The 20,237-nt window shown below is 38.6% G+C and overlaps 1 protein-coding gene across 9 annotated transcripts in view; it reads left to right on the forward strand.

The window, feature by feature from the left end:
* Window positions 1–20,237, forward strand: part of LOC126297613 (biotin--protein ligase) — a 429,285-nt gene that overhangs the window by 41,447 nt on the left and 367,601 nt on the right. For 7 of the 9 annotated variants that reach the window (XM_049988622.1, XM_049988625.1, XM_049988619.1 and 4 more), the window contains one exon: window positions 6,855–7,022. The exons of the other annotated variants lie outside the window; for them this stretch is intronic. In XM_049988622.1, the coding sequence (XP_049844579.1) occupies window positions 6,855–7,022 (168 nt within the window). The remainder of the gene's footprint in view (window positions 1–6,854; window positions 7,023–20,237) is intronic. 9 annotated transcript variants of the gene reach the window in all.

Here is a 20,237-nt window from a genome sequence, read left to right on the forward strand (position 1 = left end):
GAGTGATAGAAACCTTCGACCATTCGATTCAAGTGTGTAATCTTATCGTATATTGTAGACTCAGCAGGCTTTGGCCTGTAATGCGGCAACTACGTATCTCAACCTAAACAACGAAACCAGCCAGAACTTTTAGTATCGCAACTCTGAGTCGGAGGGTATGTAGTTGAGGGCCAACTCATCATCTCACATTTGCTGTTGTGAAAGCCCGCACTCTTCATTTATCGCTGTCACATTAAATGAAAACAAAACGGATTTCTGTGGCCAGGAGCTATCAAATGAATTAAAATACGTTCGCATAATTACAGAAGGCTTAAATATGTTGTTAGTTTCAGGTTTTATTTCCACCTTTCTGAGAGTCAAGCATTAATCTCCTTGCAGAAGAATAAAGTTATTTTTGTCGGTTTGCTAAAGAGATTTGGCTTTTATTAATCTTTTGCAGTGAAGCAGTCAATTTATTCGAAACAAAGTGTTTAATTTCACACTGTTGGCTAGTTTCAACTGTTCGCTGCATTTCAAGTGCACGTTTTCCATCTTCTAGCTTGTACGGTGTTATGCCATAGTAAAGAACCAAACATGAGATAATACAGTGCTGGTACTCAAGAAATTTTACATCTGAATCTGGACATACGAATGTGCATTTTAAGCCGAATTATGCATTTTAGTATGGTTCACGAAATTCTGATGCTCTTGAAGTATCCTCTGATGACTTGTTTCTTTTATGACACAATTTCCTCTTTTAATGTTTTACACAACCGAACATGCGGGCTTCCTGCGCCATCATAGGAGCACAAGTGCAGTGCTGCCTGTTATCTGGTGCTCCCTGGCAACTGCTGAAATGAACCAATTTCTAACAGGTCACAGGAAAATATTGTGAATGGTGATTTGAAAAGCATTACTTTTAGAGTAAATTTCCTTCTACGCAAGATGAACTGTGTGAGAGAATGTACGATGAATTTCTTAAATCACAAAGCGTTTGACTCTCATTTAAAAATCAACTCATTGAGGACAACCATCTAGAAGAATTTCGAGCCCAGAAGATCAGACACTTACGTCTTTATTAGAAATTTTACTGGCACATTTGTGTGATGTATCTTAAAGTGTAACACGCGCAAAAAAGATCAACATTATATGTGGAAGCTTAGCTTCTCTTGCAGCTTATTAATCTTCGAGACCAATATTATATGTGAAAGCTTTGTTTTTCTTGTAGCAACACTATGTATATTAATTTAAACCATTAACTTTTCTTATTTGTGTGTTGGCACTAATTAAGAGTGATCTTGCTACTGGCTGGCAACATCATGTGTCCTACGCTGTCATCAGCTGGCGAGATCACATGACATGAGCTATGACTGGCTTACAAAAGTGTGTCACAACTCGATTTCTATACTTCGGAAAGTAACATGCGGTGTTTGGTGGAATTCAAATTTATAACTTCATAACATGAAAATATGCAGCGTACATGTTGCTGCACATCAAAAATCTTTTCAAGATGTGTTTTTCCCCTCCTGATTTTCGTTTCCTAAAGTGCCGGGAAATTCTACATCAGTGTATAAAACCATAAACATTCAAATGATTGACAGTGCCGTGGAAAGTATACTGTCACTTAACACAGAAAAAATGTATTTTCACTCGGGAGAAAGCGTATTTTCAGCAGGGAAATCCGGGAAAAATGTTAGAATTTATTTCCCCCTTGTCCATGTATACACCCTGATTAAACATACCAATTACACAAAGTAAGCACAATTTTATTGTAAGTGTTACACAAGTCTTTGGTATTTTATGGTATATTCTTGAAGAATTATATGATAAAATATATCTAGAGAATAGAGCACCAGTATCTGTATTACTGGCATATACAATAATGATTTTAACTCAAGTCTTAAGTCATTTTACTTCATCAGCGTACACTCATGTATGTTGTTTGTCATTCTTTCACAATGTACCAAATTTATCAGGCCAAGAATTTTGTTGAATCCATTACAACCAGCTAAGTGTGTAGATCACATTATTAATTTGTATATCTCTTGATTATTAATTTGTATGTCTCTCACATTATTTCGATTTAGATGGTACCTTGGAACATTATTCATTTTCAGTCTTTCTCAATAAATTGATAAACTTTAAACATGTTGTGATGATTGAAAATTTGAGCCAAACAGGGACTGAAACGGGGTCCCGTGCGTTTCATGAGCATTCATCTTGCCTTTGGTTAACTAAGAATGCCTCTGTGCTTAATTTTACTTTTCATTATCTTTTATGTCTCCACCTGAATACTACTACCAGAGGTTCTTCCATGGGGTTTGTGGGAATAGCACAACTAGGGCAACAGAATCACTGGAGGACTATGGCTGAAATGCACTGCAAGAAATTGAGTAATGTTGATGAAATTAGTGAAGGTGCAATGACATGCTACCAAGTTTGGAGGTGTGCTCAGATAGCCTGATTGTTATGGCAGCTGCTCATAAAAGGCAAGAAATCCAGTTTCAGTCCTCTTCTGCCACAAATTTTCAACTGTCACAGTATATTTGTCACATTTCAGATTCAACAGATCTAAACTACACTACTGGCCATTAAAATTGCTACACCGCGAAGGTGACGTGCTACAGACGCGAAATGTAACCAACAGGAAGAAGATGCTGTGATATGCAAATGATTAGCTTTTCAGAGCATTCAAACAAGGCTGGCACCAGTGGCGACACCTACAACATGCTGACATGAGGAAATTTTCCAACCGATTTCTCATACACAAACAGCAACTGACCGGCTTTGCCTGGTGAAAAGTTGTTGTGACGCCTCGTGTAAGGAGGAGAAATTCGTACCATCACGTTTCCGGCTTTGATAAAGGTCAGGTTATAGCCTATTGCGATTGCAGCTTATCGTATCGCGACATTGCTGCTCACGTTGGTTGAGATCCAATGACTGTTAGCAGAATATGGAATCGGTGGGTTCAGGAGGGTAATACGGAACGCCGTGCTGGATCCCAACGTTCTCGTATCACTAGCAGTTGAGATGACAGGCATTTTATCTGCATGGCTGTAATGGATCGTACAGCCACATCTCGATCCCTGAGTCAACAGATGGGGACGTTTAAAAGACAACCACCATCTGCACAAACAGTTTGACGACGTTTGCAGCAGCATGGACTATCAGCTCGGAGACCGTGGCTGCAGTTACCCTTGACGTTGCATCACAGACAGGAGAGCCTGCGAAGGTGTAGTCAACGACGAAACTGGGTGCACGAATGGCAAAATGTCATTTTTTCTAATGAATCCAAGTTCTGTTTACAGCATCATGATGGTCACATCCATGTTTAGCAACATCACGGTGAACGTACATTGGAAGCGTGTATTCGTCATCGCCATACTGGCGTTATCACCCGGCGTGATGGTATGGGGTGCCATTGGTTACACGTCTCGGTCACCTCTTGTTCACAATGACGGAACTTTGAGCAGTGGACATTACATTTCAGATGTGTTATGACCCGTGGATCTACACTTCATTTGATCCCTGCGAAATCCTACATTTCAGCAGGATAATGCATGACCGCATGTTTAAGGTTCTGTACGAGCCTTTCTGGATACAGAAAATGTTTGACTGCTGCCCTGGCCAGCATATTCTTTAGATCTCACACCAATTTAAAACGTCTGGTCAATGGTGGCCGAGCCACTGGCTCTTCTCAGTACTGTGGTATCATGTTGAAGCTGCATGGGCAGCTGTACCTGTACACGCCATCCAAGCTGTGTTTGACTCTATGCCCAGGCATACCAAGGCCATTATTACGGCCAGAGTTGGTTGTTCTGGATACTGATTTCTTAGGATCTATGCACCCAAATTGCGTGAAAATGTAATCACATGTCAGTTCTAGTATAATATATTTGTCCAACGAATACCTGTTTATCATCTGCTTTTCTTTGTGGTGTATCAATTTTAATGGCCAGTAGTGTATTTCCACTGATATCATTTAATGTCACTGTTTTCATCCCTGTCAATCCATAATTTACTCAACTTTAACAAATACTTAATTACATTCTCATTCATGATACACCATATTAATCTCCACACACAGCAGTAAAAAAATTCTCAGTTGCGGTTTTAATTTCATTTGTACATAGATGTGTTTACACTCATTTGACACACTCCAGCATGGTCCCCCCCCCCCCCCCTCTCCCTGATTGACAACACATCTGTGAATAAAACAGGAAAGGATTCTTCTAAGACCACACAGTACAGCAACACCCTTGGTGCTGCCCTCCTGCCCACCCACCTTTATTGAACACTTTAAAAGTGTACCTGTAGAGAGACAACCTGTGACTGAGACTTTTGCACCTGCAGGCAGGCTACACTGCTTCTGTAGTGCCTGCAAGTAGGTATGCCAAACCAAAGTTCTGTCACTTTATTCATGCATTTCTCAATGTCCCACCCCTCCATGATCACACCACAGGAGGGTGCAAAACAGGATGGCTGAAAAACCATAAGCATTCTTTGCAACTTTGGATCACATTCAAATTTCATCGAATGGTTTTGAATGGTCCTTAGTGGTTCGACCCTGTACACTAAAGCAAAAATTGTGTTTCACTGCATACAATGCAATGTGTGACCACATTTAGTGGGGTTGCTGGCCTGCAATGTCTTTAGAGAAGGACTGAAACGTCCGGATAGTGTCAAAGGTTGTCAAGAATGTCATCTTGTTACTCATCACACTGCGATCTGTTGTTTTCTACTAATTTTGTTGCACAATGTATATGACGATAGTATTGAAAATTAATGTGTCCATTGCTTAGTGGGGACAAACACAAGCCCTTTCCATGTGTAGGGGGGGGGGGGGGGACTATTATTGCATGAAGTATGAGGTTACTGACATACTTCTGTATTGTCTATGCTAATACTATCTACAGAGGTGATGTGCCAGTAAAATGCTGGAAATTATCTTTGTCAGTGACTCTTGGTACTTCATCTGACCCACATGAGATTAATTGCGAAATACATCATCATCTCTGAAGTGGGAACTTGGGGCCCTTGCAATTTACAGTATAATTTAAACTGGGCATTATCCTGAATTAGAGAGCAAAGAAATTCTGATGGTTTTTTAAAACCGAAAGAGGACAACACTTTCCATATTAGCTGAGCATTGCTCGATCTCAACATGGAAGGCATTCTTTAAGGAATTGTTAATCATCCTCTTGTCAGCAAATGAACCCCAAAAGGCTTTTGAGACACTCCAGGTGTTAGTTTAGAAGATACTATTCCACACTAGATAACATATCCCTCGAACCAACGGTACAAGGAAATCAAGAAGCCTTCTAACACAAGTAGCATGTTGCAGTAGTTGTCTTTGACATCAAGAAGGTGTTCTGTCAATGACTTTTCTTTGCTCTTAAACAATTTGTATGTCTGTTGATGAACCGGGCGTATTTCCGAACTAGTTCATAGCTTGCCCTCATTCTCTTTTTCACTGTAATTTATATTGCTGAGTAAATATTGTAGGCACAACAATTCTCCTTTATTATTATTATTATTATTATTATTATTATTATTATATCTTTTACTCCAGTGATTTCATGAATGGGGAGTATGATGACACACTGCCCATATAACAATCCTTTCGGGACTAACAGTGGTCCTGTATCATACTGATTTTTTCGAGGAAACAGCCTTACCAAAGGAAACATACAGCATTCTGCATAGATATTAGTTGTTTGCATCATATTTTTAAGTTTGTTGGCTTCACATGGGTGGGGGGTATAATAGAGAAAGGGAGGGACATATTTATACATTTTGCAGTGCAGTGGTTTTTTTTTTTTTAAGTTCGTTTTAGAGTTTGGTATTCCTGAAATCTATAGGATATAGCATGGATGACACTTCCATATACTATCCAAAGAGCATATGTTGGATGAAATATGACCAAGTCAAAAATTTATTATTTGCTCTTATTCTCTCTGTGCTCTCCAGCCAGTACAGATTGTAGAATGATTTAGAGCATTCATGATGATCTTTTGTGCATTCAAAATTAAGAACAAGGAGTGTTGTTCTGTTGGTTGTTAGTGTGTGTGAAAATTCTCCTTTGTAGACGCTTTCATTGTTATTTTGTTGTGTATTGTTTGAAATGAATGTGTTTAGTGATGGAAATGTTTGTAAACTATTCACTGAAGATAATATTCTCTCTGAAGTTAGTACTTTATGAGATGGAAATGTCTTTCTGTTTGGATCAAGTGATGTGTTACTAATATCTGGTTGAATTTTTTTCCTGTGCTCCTTGGATTTGAGTAGTTTAATCCAATAACTAGTTTTACAAACAGTCCATGTTTGGTTTTGTGTCATGCCAATTATGATATGTAAAAGATTCATTTGTGTCATTATTCATTGGAAGTATGGAAATGTAAACCTAGTGTCTAGTGGAAGCATAGTGAAAGTTCCCATTTCTTAAAAGGGTAATGGTGGTCACTTTTTTATTTTTAAAGTCAACTAGTTTATATTTTTGTGTTTCCTACTATGATATTCCATACCTTGTAGGTCATATTAACCATATAAACAGCTGTGGAGTCCCATAGCTGTATATGAACTTAGCTGAATTACTTTGAGAAATTAATTTTGCTCTATGTGTATGGAGCAATAAGAAGTTGTGTAAATTGTTTCTCATATATTGTATGTATTCCTCATGTAATGTATATATTGTATCAATTTCCATCATTCTCACTCTTCATTTGCAAAATGTAAATCCAGCATTACACCACAGTTTATTGCATGTACCGTTAAGAACTGAAATTACATATATTTCATCTGCAGATAACAATTATTGTATGTATTGTGTTAATTCATGCAAATTATGTGTGTGATGCAAAATTGCATGGTTTCAGCAAAGAATTGATTTAACAAATTGGATTGGTTTTCCTGGAGTTGGAGCAAATTTTGCATTTGATGATAGCCAACTTGATGTTTCATTGGAGGAGAATAACTCAATCAGCATAATAATTGAAACAAATTATGCACACTCTCCTCTTCACGATGAGACAAAATTTTGTGAAGTATGTATACAGAAAATTCAAATTTGATTTTCTTATTTATGTGACAATACTTTTACTGGGGTTTAGAAGTTGTACGTATTATGTAACTGCAATAACAGTGTGTTGTGATGCAAATATGGTACCACTTCATGGCATTTGCTGCAAGTGTTCTAATTAAATGGATAATTATTGACATAGGAAAATTAAGCAAATAAAAATAGAAAATACATTAGACCAATAGATAATCCAAATGTGTAAAAGTACAAACTGGATCCCAGCTAGCATCGATAGATTGACTGATATTTGGTTCTTTGTTAGCAAATTCTTAAACCATTTACTATGTGGATGCAAAATGTCACTGCATTATTTGGATGCTATAAATGTATTTACTAAAGGTGACACTTGAAAGTTAATCAACAGTGTATTATCCTCCTCTCACTATGACTTATTCTCAATGCTGCTGTTTTTTTGTCACCTCTGAGAGAATAAGCTGATTTGCAAGGCAAAAAGCTATGAAAAGAAGTTTGAGAAGCTTTTTTGAAGACAGTTACCTAAAAGAGTGTTGGACGAGGAATGGAAAATGTGAGGAATCTAGGTACACCTCCCTATCAAGTTCTTGTATAGTGGTGTCATCATTTCAACATGTGTCGTCATATATTGTAATTTTACAGAAATACTTTATACAATCTTCTTAGCAATTTTTAATCAGTTGTGGCTGCAAGGCATGTTAATTATTGATGATAAATGGTAACAGTAATGGTTATATTGCATGGAAAGTATTTGATAACAAATAAGGTCTGATTTCCCTGCCGAGATTATCACTATTTCCTGTTTGTGGACAGAAACTTTCATATGGAGTGTTGCATTTTAGTTAGTACCTCGCAGTTCTTTTTCATTTTCATGTCAGTATATAGGCACAATTAACAATAGCCAGTGACAGTGTTGGGAAAATTGGTTAAAATTGTACAATTTTTATGGGTTACAACATCTGTAACCACTCATTTAATACAAGTACCATGCAATGGGCGACTGTCCAAAATTAATCACATGTGTCTGTTATTATGTTGATGAATGCGGATCATCATGAACTGAAATGTTTAGGACAGCTTATCAAAAATGCATAAGTCTTAAAGATTACATATAGATCATGTTAAAGTGGCTCTAATTGAAGTGGTAGAACTATTTTCATGATTTGGTGGCATTATCCTTGTAGATGGCACACAAGGTTTAAACCAACACTGGATCTTTTTTCATTTACTAAACTCAATTTGAAGAATATAGTAGAAGTTTTCATGATGTTTTATTTGACAATCCAATTTCTTTGGCTTACAGGTAGCTCAAACTTTATTCAAATGTGAAAAATGTGAAGTGTATTTACAAACATAACTCTTTAGATAATAACTATTTTATAAATGCCAACATGGTCCATAGTAGGCTGTATGAATTTTCTTTATTTAATTAATGTCAATAGTTAATTTTAATTTGGTGTCATTTTCAAGCGCATGGGTGACATCAGCTTATGTATGTCACATTTTACATTGTGTAAGTATTAGATTCATTTTCACAATGTAAAATGTGATGCACATAAGTTGATATCATACATGTGATTGAAAGTGACACACAGTCTAAATTAGCAAATTGCACAAATTAAATAAAGAACATTAATACAGCCTATGATGGGCCATATTTTCATTTATAAAATATTTAGTGGCTATGGACCCACACAGAAACAAAATTTTAAATAATAAGTAATAGTGACAACATGAACAATCCCTAGTAATATTGTAATGAAGAAAACTGAAAACTGCTGTGAATGTATGCACCAACCAAAACTACTATTTGGATTTATATTATAAATTCTTTTTTCTGTTTTCAGAGACAGGTTTTAGGTGAAAATTACTCCACCTATGGATAATTGCAAATATTTTACTATAAATGTGTACTTTTGTTTTCATTTTCCTCCTCTATTTGAAGTTTGAGGAGTATGAACAAACAGTACAGCGCGTTGGCCAAGTCCTGGTTGTGGCACAAATGAGTCAGAATATTTCTGTCTGAATTTCAGCAACTCTACTTCACGGGATGTGAGATACTGATGCGTTCTGTGTTTGTGTGACTGAACTATATTATAGTATTTGTTGCATTGTTTTCTGAAGAACCAGTAAGACAGTGCTTTAATTTCTTTCACAATCTGAAGACCCGCAGAGCAATTCTTCTACTTGCTGTTATTGTGATATAACCTCATATATTCTACATGTAAAAATTGAAAAGTTTGAGGATAATTCTTAGTTCATTCACTGCATCACATGGATATTAGATGGTGTTGAGTAATTAGTACCTCAGGGACTTCAGTCAGTTTTGGCTGTATGCAGATCTGACAGTATTGTAGATTACGCTCTAGACTGGAGGTGGTGAGCCGGACGCCTGTCTGCCCTAACCCGGTGTGGCCCAGCAGACGTGATGTAACTGTGGGCAACTCATTAGCAGGCATTCGTCACAGTGTAGCGAGACAAAGCATTAAAGCTGCTGGCTGCTGCTAGTGCATGGTGGAACACGGCACATTATGTGGTACAGGGCTATGCTTTCTCAGGCGTGTATGTGTGCCACTCTAGGTTACATTAGGTTAAGTACATTCTGTGCATAAAATACAGCCCTACCGTGGTAAGGATTCATTGGCACCAGGTTAAATGTACCATAATACTATTTTATTACTTACAGTATATAATCACATCACGTACAAAAATGCAGACATTGCTATATTACATTTATATGTATTATGATCCATGTTTCATATGTTTTGCTGCAAACAAGGGAATGTCCAGACAAATGCTACCTGTTGGGTGCAATCAAATAATGATATTCAGGTGACTATCTGTCTTTTGTGATCTATGTTTCGATTTGTAAAGCTTTAAGGCTGAAAAAAGTTGTTCATATAAATAAGTAGAACCAAACATGCACATTGTAGCTGCTGCTTTTGAATGTAATTGAGGAAATCTATTCCCTGGAAGGCAGGAATAGAATTGAATGATGTCATTCGCCATCCTAAACTTCTCTTTAAAGACGCGATCACATTGCAGATCTATCAATTCTAATTGCATCTCTGTGGATACAGTTCTGTCACTCATCAAGCATGGGGACATGAAGATGTAAAAATCTGGCTCAAGTGACCTCAGATCATTGAATTGTTTTGTGAAAGCTGCATACAAATTATTGACAGAACTGAACAAATGATGCAAAAAGGTCATTATTAATGTTAACTGCAAACTGTGCCACATTCGGAAAATTCATGAAATTACAGTCCTGGAACAGACGTCTCCGTACCTCCAATTTTATTTGCATTGCATGAATTTTAGAAAATAGAGATAGAATTAACTAACCTTTTCCCTGCAACAAAACAGTGAGACTATTTAAATTACTCATTATGTTGATAAGAAATACTAGGTTAACAACCCATAGGGGGTCAGAAAGCTCAGGAACCGACCTTCCTTCCATAACCAAAAAAGATGTACCTGTTCAAGCAAAAGGAGGAAACTATCAAGGGTTTTACCTCTAATCAGCCATTGTACATGACAAAAATAGGGTATATCACAGAAGTCAGATTCCAGTGAATATGTGAACTCTGATAACTGTCTGTGATTCAATCCTGCAGACTGTGTGAAATTCACAGTCCTAACTATGACATTCGTAACTCTGCCAAATTGCAAATTCTTTGCACAAAGTGCCTCTTGATGAGTTACATAATACACTAAGTGAAAGTTTTTAGACATTTCACCCATGTTACAGCCAGCCATGTTAGGGATGCCATCAGTGGTGACGGAAATGAGCGTATTCGAGGGCAGATTCAGTTTCATAACAGATGTTGAAAAGCACTAAATATATCTTTGCCAATACATGTGTCTCTCATGAGGGCTAAATCAAGAAGCTCTTCTGGGATATTTAAATCTGTAACCATGCCTCGCAAGAATATAGCCAATTGTGCTGTATCTGTAATATCGGTACTTTCAAGGCACAGGGAACATGCAAAAAATTGTTGCCTTCTCACTGTGAACTGTCATTCAGCATCTGCACTAAGATCTTCCATACAGTGTGCAGTTGTGTGTCAAGACAGACAAATTGCATGAAATTGTGCTGTACTTACAGGACACCAGATTCACTAGCAATGTTGAGGCATTCTTTCATAATCGACCCAGTGGAGAATGGTCGCGCAATTAAATGGGCAATTGTAAACCTTGCCCCCACTGCACCTTCATTTGTAGCTTCAAATTCCTTGAAATAAAAGTGTCAGGTAAATCCAATTGTAATTTAACATGAATAGTATTAATTGTTGATGTAAGAGTAATTGAGATAACCAAGCTTGCATCATTGCCAAAGGATTCTTTTAACTTCGCAATTATTGCAGATGCTCATCTCCCTAAACACTGTTATATACGTCTCAGTGTTTGAAATTGTACTGTTGCAACATTATATTTTTTTGGTGTAACATAATGTCGACACACTAAACATGTAGCACATCCTACGGTATGCACAAAAAGCCACTACAGTTCCAATTGGGATTCTTGTTACATGAAGTTTGCACTAGAACTTGGCCTCTTCTCAGCTAAATCCATATTCATAGCACCAGGTGTCACTGTAGTGAGCCAATAGGTTTGTTTACACAGCAACACGCAGCTACTATGTCCACCCGCCGCCCGTGTACTAAGCGGGCGCCCACTAGCCAGAATGCCCAGATTGAGCAAGCCTGCTCTACGCACTGATTACCTCATGTAACGTACTGAAGTCTACCCACCTGAATAGCCAAGAGCATTTAAGTTCTCGCTTCTAGGAGAGAGGGACGGAATCTGCCTTGCAGGTTAACTCTTTCCACTCCAATGGCGAATGGCGCTTGACATTGCGAATTTTGTTTTCCACTCTGATGTCAAGCCTTGTTTGACACAAATTTTCATAGCTCTTACATGCTCCATTCTCAAATCTGACTGTACTAGGCATCAATGCTGCATCTTACTACCATCTAGGGAAGCCTGTTAAACCTCCCTGTCAAATTGTAGGAGTTGTGTTTAGAGAAAGGTTGTAACTATTATGTTCAAGTTAGTTGGCCCAAAATGGCAAATTCTTCATGCACAGTCACTCCCGAGGAAGAGAATGTAGAGCTTTTGGAGGAATGTCCAATTGAAGTTGAGAGTGACAATGATTTTTGTGACAATGATTTCGATGGTGACAGTGACTCATTTGTTAACAATTTGAGTGAAATAATGATGGAAACAATCCACACTGAAGAGTTTCAAAAAATCACACAGCGAAAAGTTTTGTATTGTAATGTTTGTGTAAAAATATTTGAATGAAAGAACAGTTTGTGTTTTAATGTATGCCCTAATTGTTGGTCAGTGGCCATATTGTTTCCACAAAGAGACTTGTGCAATTCTTTGTGGCACTTTCACAACCCTGGCTGCTGTGATTTAAGTAAATGCATACAGAGACGACTTGTGTCTGCATTACACATGGCAATGGTTAATGAAGGGACCAGTATGTTGACCATCCTGGATGTGATTTTTAGGCAGTTTTCAAAATTCACCCAATGTGAATACTGTGCTGCTTCCCACATTCGACCTCAGTTAAACAATGTTCACACACTTTGAAAACCAATGTCATATTTGACCAAGTGATGAATGCTATCAACAGATAGGGGGGGGGGGGGGGGGGCACATGGGTTCCTCCCCAGGGGGATGCTGGCAGTGTATTAAAATTCCTTGAGGAATGGCGACCCCATCATAATAAGTGTTTCTGTACTTCATGGATAGTAAATAGATACAGTAGCAACATGGAGAAAATGAATTAAATAGTGCAGAAAAGAAATATTTACAGTCTCTTGGGGCTTACGTTAATCACACTACAGTTGAGACTAGAATGACAGATTATATGAGGGGCAGTCAAAAAGTTTCCGTTCGAATGCTATACAGTCCAAAATCAGTATGCCAGCCACGCAAAATCGCCATGAGCATTGAGGCAATCACTCTACCGACACGTCAGGTTGAAGATACTCATTTGGTAAAACACAGTGTCCAGCTGCATACAGATGTCTATAACTGCCTGCTGCACACCCTTGTCCAAGAGGAATCATCAAACCTTCAGGGCCCATGTTAAGAGATCAAAGGCATGATGAGGAGAGATCAGGACTATAGGGTGGATGCTTATGTGTCTCCCACGTGAGTTGGTGTAACTTCTGCATCATGAAATTTGCGATATGGGGAAGTGGGCTGTCATGACCAGTACGGAATTTGCCACACCATTCCACAATGATGGTTTTCGACAGACATACTGCCCCATACACATTCTTCATTCTCTGATGGATGTCTACTGGTGTTTGTCAGTCAGCAGCCAAGAAAAGCATAACAGCATGTTGGCCCTGTTTGGACACATTTGGTAATAGCATCCCCATAATTCTTGTTTCTGCATTTATGACTCACACATCAGAAAGACACGAATGTTACTTGAATCCTTTGCCTACATGTTGGTGCTTATATGATTATATACCTGCATCAGAGTCGCGGTACATTGCGTATATGCTGCAGCAGTGCTCTAAAAAGGAAACTTTTTGATTGCCTATTATATGAATGAATTGTAAAAGAGACGCACTGAAAGTTTTGAGACTGTGTTCAATTACCATTTTCAGATAGTCATACCTTTACATCCTTTCAAAGTAGTCTTTCTTAGATTCTATTCACCACAGCATATATTCAAACCAGTTGGCGAAGACTTCACGGAAAGCTTCTATTGGAAGTTTCTTTAGTTATTGTTATATGGTTGATATGCAGGTACTGCTGCTTCTGGAGACACAGATTGATGACTGCAGATAATTTCTTTCACTTTGGGGAATAGTAAGAAATAAGACAGAGCTAGTACAGGTCTATAAGGTGTATATGCTTTCAGTCCAGGGTCATAATGGTGCGTATCCTGTATTGTAGCTGATTTTTGACTCTTCACGTTAATGTACTGAAACTGTCTTGTGGCAGGCAAGTTCTTGAATACCAATTATATGAATGCCTGGTGTCTGTTCTTTTGGACACGTCCAAAAGAACAGACACTGTCCAAAATCTGCAGCTGTGAAACATTATATGTAAATTCAAGGAGACCGCTGCTGTCCGCTGCAGTGGGACATTACGCGGAATCAGTGGTGGTGAGCGAAAATGTGTACTGAACTGGTATTCGAACCCAGGTTCAAATCCCAGTACACATTTTCGCTCGTCAAGATTTCGGGTTTGAATCCCACTCTGGTACACATTTTTGCTCATCATCGCTGACTGCAATGATCCCCTTCAATTTATATACAATGTTTCACGGCTGCAGATTCTATGTGGTATCCGTTCTTTCGGGCATGTCCGAAAGAACAGGCATCGTGCATTCATATGACTGTTATGCCTATCTGGGCAATGGATCCACCATCTTCAGTGCAGGTGCACAAATATGTTCCACTTCCTGTGGGAATCTCAAAGTTGTGTACTTGAGTACAATGGACAAGGACTGCGAATTGGTGGTGCTCGGTGGGAATGTGGATTAGCCATGATAGTCTGTGCAGTTGCAGTAATGCTGTGTCCCACATTGTGAAGTGGTTAACGCACCTGCCTAGTAAGCAGGAGATCCTGAGTTCGAATCCTGATCCGATACACATTTTCGCTCATCGCTGCTGATTCTGCATAGTGTATCGCTGCAGCTTACAGCAGTGATCCTTTTCAGTTTACATATCTTGAATAACAGTTTGAAGTTATTGTCTTGCCTTCACCTACAACAGTGGCAGTGGTGTGATCAGTTTCCACAAAGAATTGTAACGCCATTATTTCTGCTGCACTGTGTGTTCTTTCTATTTTTGAATAGTACAGCCATATTTCATTGTGTTACAATACTAAATACTGATTTTTGACATCATATAATTCAATTTTTGTAACATTTTCTGAAAGATTTTGACACTACCAGTTTTTCTGTTGGGGTGTTAAAGGTGCAGTATACGACGACTGCAGGTCTTTAAACATGGTGATTCATATGTAGGCTCTTATAAACTACTGTTGACATAATCCCAAGAGTGCTTTTAATTTGATGACAGATGCAGTGGGTATACTCTTCCATCATTGTCTGGACTTGAAGCTTATTTTCTGCTGTATTGACTGTCATTAGGCCTTCTGACTGACTTTCATCTCCAGTAGAGTTTTTCTTTTCATCTGCTTCATTAAACGAGCAGCACAGTGTTACTTTGGAAGTGCAAAGTCCTGAAAATCTTACTTCATGCATTTTAAACACTGGTTTGCAATCATGCTTGCTTAAAAAAAAAAAATCATCACTTGGATATGCTTCTGTTTCAATTCAGTTTGCTGCCACTGTCCAACTGGCATACACTGTGTAAGAAGTGGAGGGTCATTCAGTAGACTAAGTAAGCTGAAACTTGCATGAATTGCTACACTGAGTACCACTGTGGCTGCCTTGCATGGAAATGGTGATTTCTCAAAGTGGGGAACAATCCAGAATGGGGTGCCACAAGGTTCAGTCTTGGGTCTTCTGCTGTTCTTAATATATATTAATGACTTGCCATTCTATATTCACGAAGATGCAAGCTGGTACTTTCTGCCGATGATACAAGTATAGCTATCACACCCAACAGACAAGAATTAACTGATGAAATTGTAAACGATGTTTTTCAGAAAATCATTAAGTGGTTCTCTGCAAATGGGCTCTCATTAAACTTTGACAAAACACAGTACATACAGTTCCACACAGTAAATGGAATGACACCATTAATAAATATAGACTTCGATCAGAAATCAGTAGCTAAGGTAGAATATTCAAAATTTCTAGGTATATGAATTGGTGAGGGGTTGAACTGGAAAAAACACACTGAGGATCTGCTGACACGTTTGAGTTCAGCTACTTACGCTATTAGGGTCATTGCAAATTTTGGAGATAAACATCTGAGTAAATTAACTTATCATACCTATTTTCATTATCTGCTTTCGTATGGCGGCATATTATTGGGTAATTCATCATTGAGTAAAAGAGTATTCATTGCACAAAAGCGTGTAATTGGAATAATTGCTGGAGCTCATCCAAGATCATCCTGCAGACACTTATTTAAAGAGCTGGGAATCTTCACTGTAGCCTCACAATATATATATATATATTCACTTATGAAATTTGTTATTAACAATTCGAACGAATTAAAAAGTAATAGCAGTGTACAAGGCTACAACACTAGGAGAAATGATGATCTTCACTACTCAAGATTAAATCTAACTTTGGCTCAGAAGGGGATAAATTATGCTTCCACAAAAGTCTTTGGTCACTTACCTAATAGCATCAAAAGTCTGACAGATAGCCATACAGCATTTAAAAGGAAATTAAAAGAAGTTCTTAATGGCAACTCCTTCTACTCATTAGATGAATTTTTGGATGTAATAAGTGGGTAATTTCCACAAGCCCCGCAAAAAAATTTAAAAAAAAACTAAATAAATAAAAAAGAAATTAGGTGTCATGTAATATTTTGTGTAATGTAATATCTTGTATAGACACGTTTTATTAACCTGACACTTTCCACATCATTACAAAGTGTCGTATTCATGATCTATGGAACAAGTACTAATCTAATCTAATCTAATCTAATCTAATGAAAGAACCAACAGCAAATGAGCAAGTCTTAAAACTTTTAGCAGAAGTCTCATAAAGCTCCTCCGCTGTGACTCATAAGTGAATTGCAAGCATTACAACAGCTTATGCATTGAATGAGATCACAGTTTGCTACATATATTTGCCATAACAAGCACTTAAATAAAAATATACAATTCTGGTGATTAAAATTGCTACACCAAGAAGAAACGCAGATGATAAATGGGTATTCATTGGACAAATATATTATACTAGAACTGACATGTGATAACATTTTCATGCAGTTTGGGTGCATAGATCCTGAGAAATCAGTACCCAGAACAACCACCTCTGGCTGTAATAATGGCCTTGATACACCTGGGCAGTGAGTCAAACAGAGCTTGGATGGCATGTACAGGTACAGCTGCCCATGTAGCTTCAAGACGATACCACAGTTAATGAAGAGTAGTGACTGGCGTATTGTGAAGAGCCAGTTGCTCGGCCACCATTGACCATACGTTTTCAATTGGTGTGAGACCTGGAGAATGTGCTGGCCAGGGCAGCAGTCAAACATTTTCTGTATCCAGAAAGGCCCGTACAATACCTGCAACATACGGTCGTGCATTATCCTGCTGAAATGTTGGGTTTCACAGGGATCAAATGAAGGGTAGAGCCACAGGTCGTAACACATCTGAAATGTAATGTCCACTGTTCAAAGTGCTGTCATTGCGAACAAGAGATGACAGAGACGTGTAACCAATGGCACCCCATACCATCACGCCAGGTGATATGCCAGTATGAAGATGACAAATACACGCTTCCAATGTGTGTTCGCCGTGATGTCGCCGAACACGGATGCGACCATCATGATGCTGTAAACAGAATTTGGATTCATTCGAAAAAATGACATTTTGCCATTCGTGCACCCAGTTTCGTCGTTGACTACACCATCGCAGGTGCTCCTGTCTGTGATGCAGCATGAAGAGTAACCACAGCCTTGGTCTCCGAGCTGATAGTCCATGCTGCTGCAAACATCATCGAACTGTTCATGCAGATGGTTGTTGCCTTGCAAATGTCCCCATCTGTTGACTCGGGATTGAGACGTGGCTGTACAATCCGTTACAGCCATGCGGATAAGACGCCTGTCATCTCGACTGATAGTGATACGAGGCCACTAGGATTCAGCACGGCTTTCCGTATTACCCTCCTGAACCCACCGATTCCATATTCTGCTAGCAGTCAGTGGATATCGACCAATTCGAGCAGCAATGTTGTGATACGATAATCCGCAATCGTGATAGGCTACAATCCGACCTTTATCAAAGTCGGAAGCGTGATGGTACGCATTTCTCCTCCTTACATGAGGCATCAAAACAACGTTTTACCAGGCAATGCTGGCCAACTGGTGTTTGTGTATGAGAAACCGGTTGGAAACTTTTCTCATGTCAGCACGTTGTAGGTGTCGCCACTGGCGCCAACCTTGTGTGAATGTTCTGAACAGCTAATCATTTGCATATCGGTTAAATTTCGTGTCTGTAGCTCGTAGTCTTCGTGGTGTAGCAATTTTAATGGCCAGTAGTGCATATACAGTGTGTCCCAAGAGGAATGGTCAGTATTCAGGGATATAACAGGTATGATCATTTGAAGCAAAAAACTTCGTATAGACATATGCCCTATTTAAAATGGTTTCTGAGATACAGCACATTTAATGTACATTGCTTTTTATGTTCTGAATTATTCAATACATTGTCAGGTTTACACACACAAAACAGTTAGTAAATATACAACATGCGTTTTAGAAAGTATCTGTTGAAAAATATGTCTTTTTAACACCCTCACCTCTAAACATTATAGTACACATCACATGGCAGTTGTTGTATAGTTCACAATAAATGTTTGATTGTTGCACCATCAATTTCACTGCATTTGTGCACTCTTGGGAGAATTTATTGTGTTGCTTGTCTGAGTGCCTCTGCATGTTCCCTAGTGAGGAAAGTAGAATCCATGATGCAACGAAGCAGTTCATCTCATGTATCTGCCTTTCGTTCGTATGTCTCAGACTTTGTCTGACTCTGTAAACAGAAATCTAATGGTGTAAGATCTGGTGATCTTGGTGGCCAGTTAATTGTACTACAATGACCAATACAGTGATTACAGTAAGTGTGGTTGAGATGTTCCCTCATACATCTGGTAAAATATGAAAGGGGTTCAGTATGCTGACAGCATAGTGCAATATGCATGGCCAGGGAAATGTCCTCAAGGTGTTCAACCAACAAATTTTCCAAAAAATGCAAGTAATTCTGTCATGTCATTTGCTCTTTTTAAAATGACTGGACTTTTCAACGTATTACCGATCACACCACACCAGACATTGATCGAAAAATGAATGTGGAAATTGGTCTCTCCTGTAGTGTGTGGATTACCCTGTGGCCATTGATGATTATAAGTGTGTTGTTGATTCAATTCCTTGTAAATGTTTTTTCATCAGTGAGTAGTGTTAATGGAAGCAAATGACAATTGTCATTTAACCAGTGACAAAGTTCAATTTTAATGTATATGAACTCACTTCAGGCCACCAATGTTAATGTATATGGGCACAGCGACTGGGGGAGAAGGTTGTTACATATCTGTCGTGATGACTGTGTGCAAAAGGTCGAGTGGGCATCCAGGGCTTGCCATTAAATGACAAAACAGGAAATTAGGTACAATAGAGAGGATATATTTCAATGTGCGGTGTACAAGGGGCACGCCTAGGATCGGAAGTTACCAGGTTTAGGCCAGTCTAAGAGGTCGAACAACTAATTGAATTGGGCAATGGAAGGGGAAGTAGTTCATGTTAACTTGCATTGGTGGCCAGTTGTGAAAAGCAGAACCAGAGGCTCTGCCTTCCGAAGAGGCGTCTGTTCTGATTGAGGTCTGGATTACGAGAGAGAGAGGGAGAGAGAGAGAGAGAGAGAGAGAGAGAGAGAGAGAGACAGAGAGAGAGAGAGAGAGAGAGAGAGAGTCAACTGTGTTCTGTACTGCAGAACACTCCAGCATTCACGCACATGACATGTATCCTATGCACTCTATTGGCTAAAAGCAATGGCATGAATTCGCTAGCAGTTTCTGCAGAGGGCTCAAGGCGTCTCTTGTCAACAGCTTTCACTGGACAGAACTGCCTCAGTTTTGCAAGACAGGCAACTTATGTCACATAGGTTACTCTGGGAGAAAACCTGTAAAGATTTCACTGGGCCAATGAAATAATTTTTTTAATCAATTCCCTTAAATATTCCTTGACTGGCAGCCACACTGTACATCAAGTCGTGTGACATTGTTGCCAGTGTGAAGCTTATGGATATGCTGTATGAGAAATGGATACAAGATTTTGGTATGTAATTTTTGTCTCTCATGTTTTCATGGGATAGTGATATTTGCAAAAATGTGTTGAGGGTTTCAGTAAGTCTTTGCCTGTTGTAGGTGATGACTGCATCATGTCTATATCTAGTCAAGCATTTGCATTGCCAACTCGTCTATTATTAGGGCACCCATCAATTTTAATTATTTCCCAACTTCTCCTTCAAACTTTTTGGCTCAATTAATTATGGTCCTATTTTTTGATCTGACTTCCACTTTTTA

This window comes from Schistocerca gregaria, chromosome X (assembly GCF_023897955.1).
Source record: "Schistocerca gregaria isolate iqSchGreg1 chromosome X, iqSchGreg1.2, whole genome shotgun sequence".
NCBI lineage: Eukaryota > Metazoa > Arthropoda > Insecta > Orthoptera > Acrididae > Schistocerca > Schistocerca gregaria.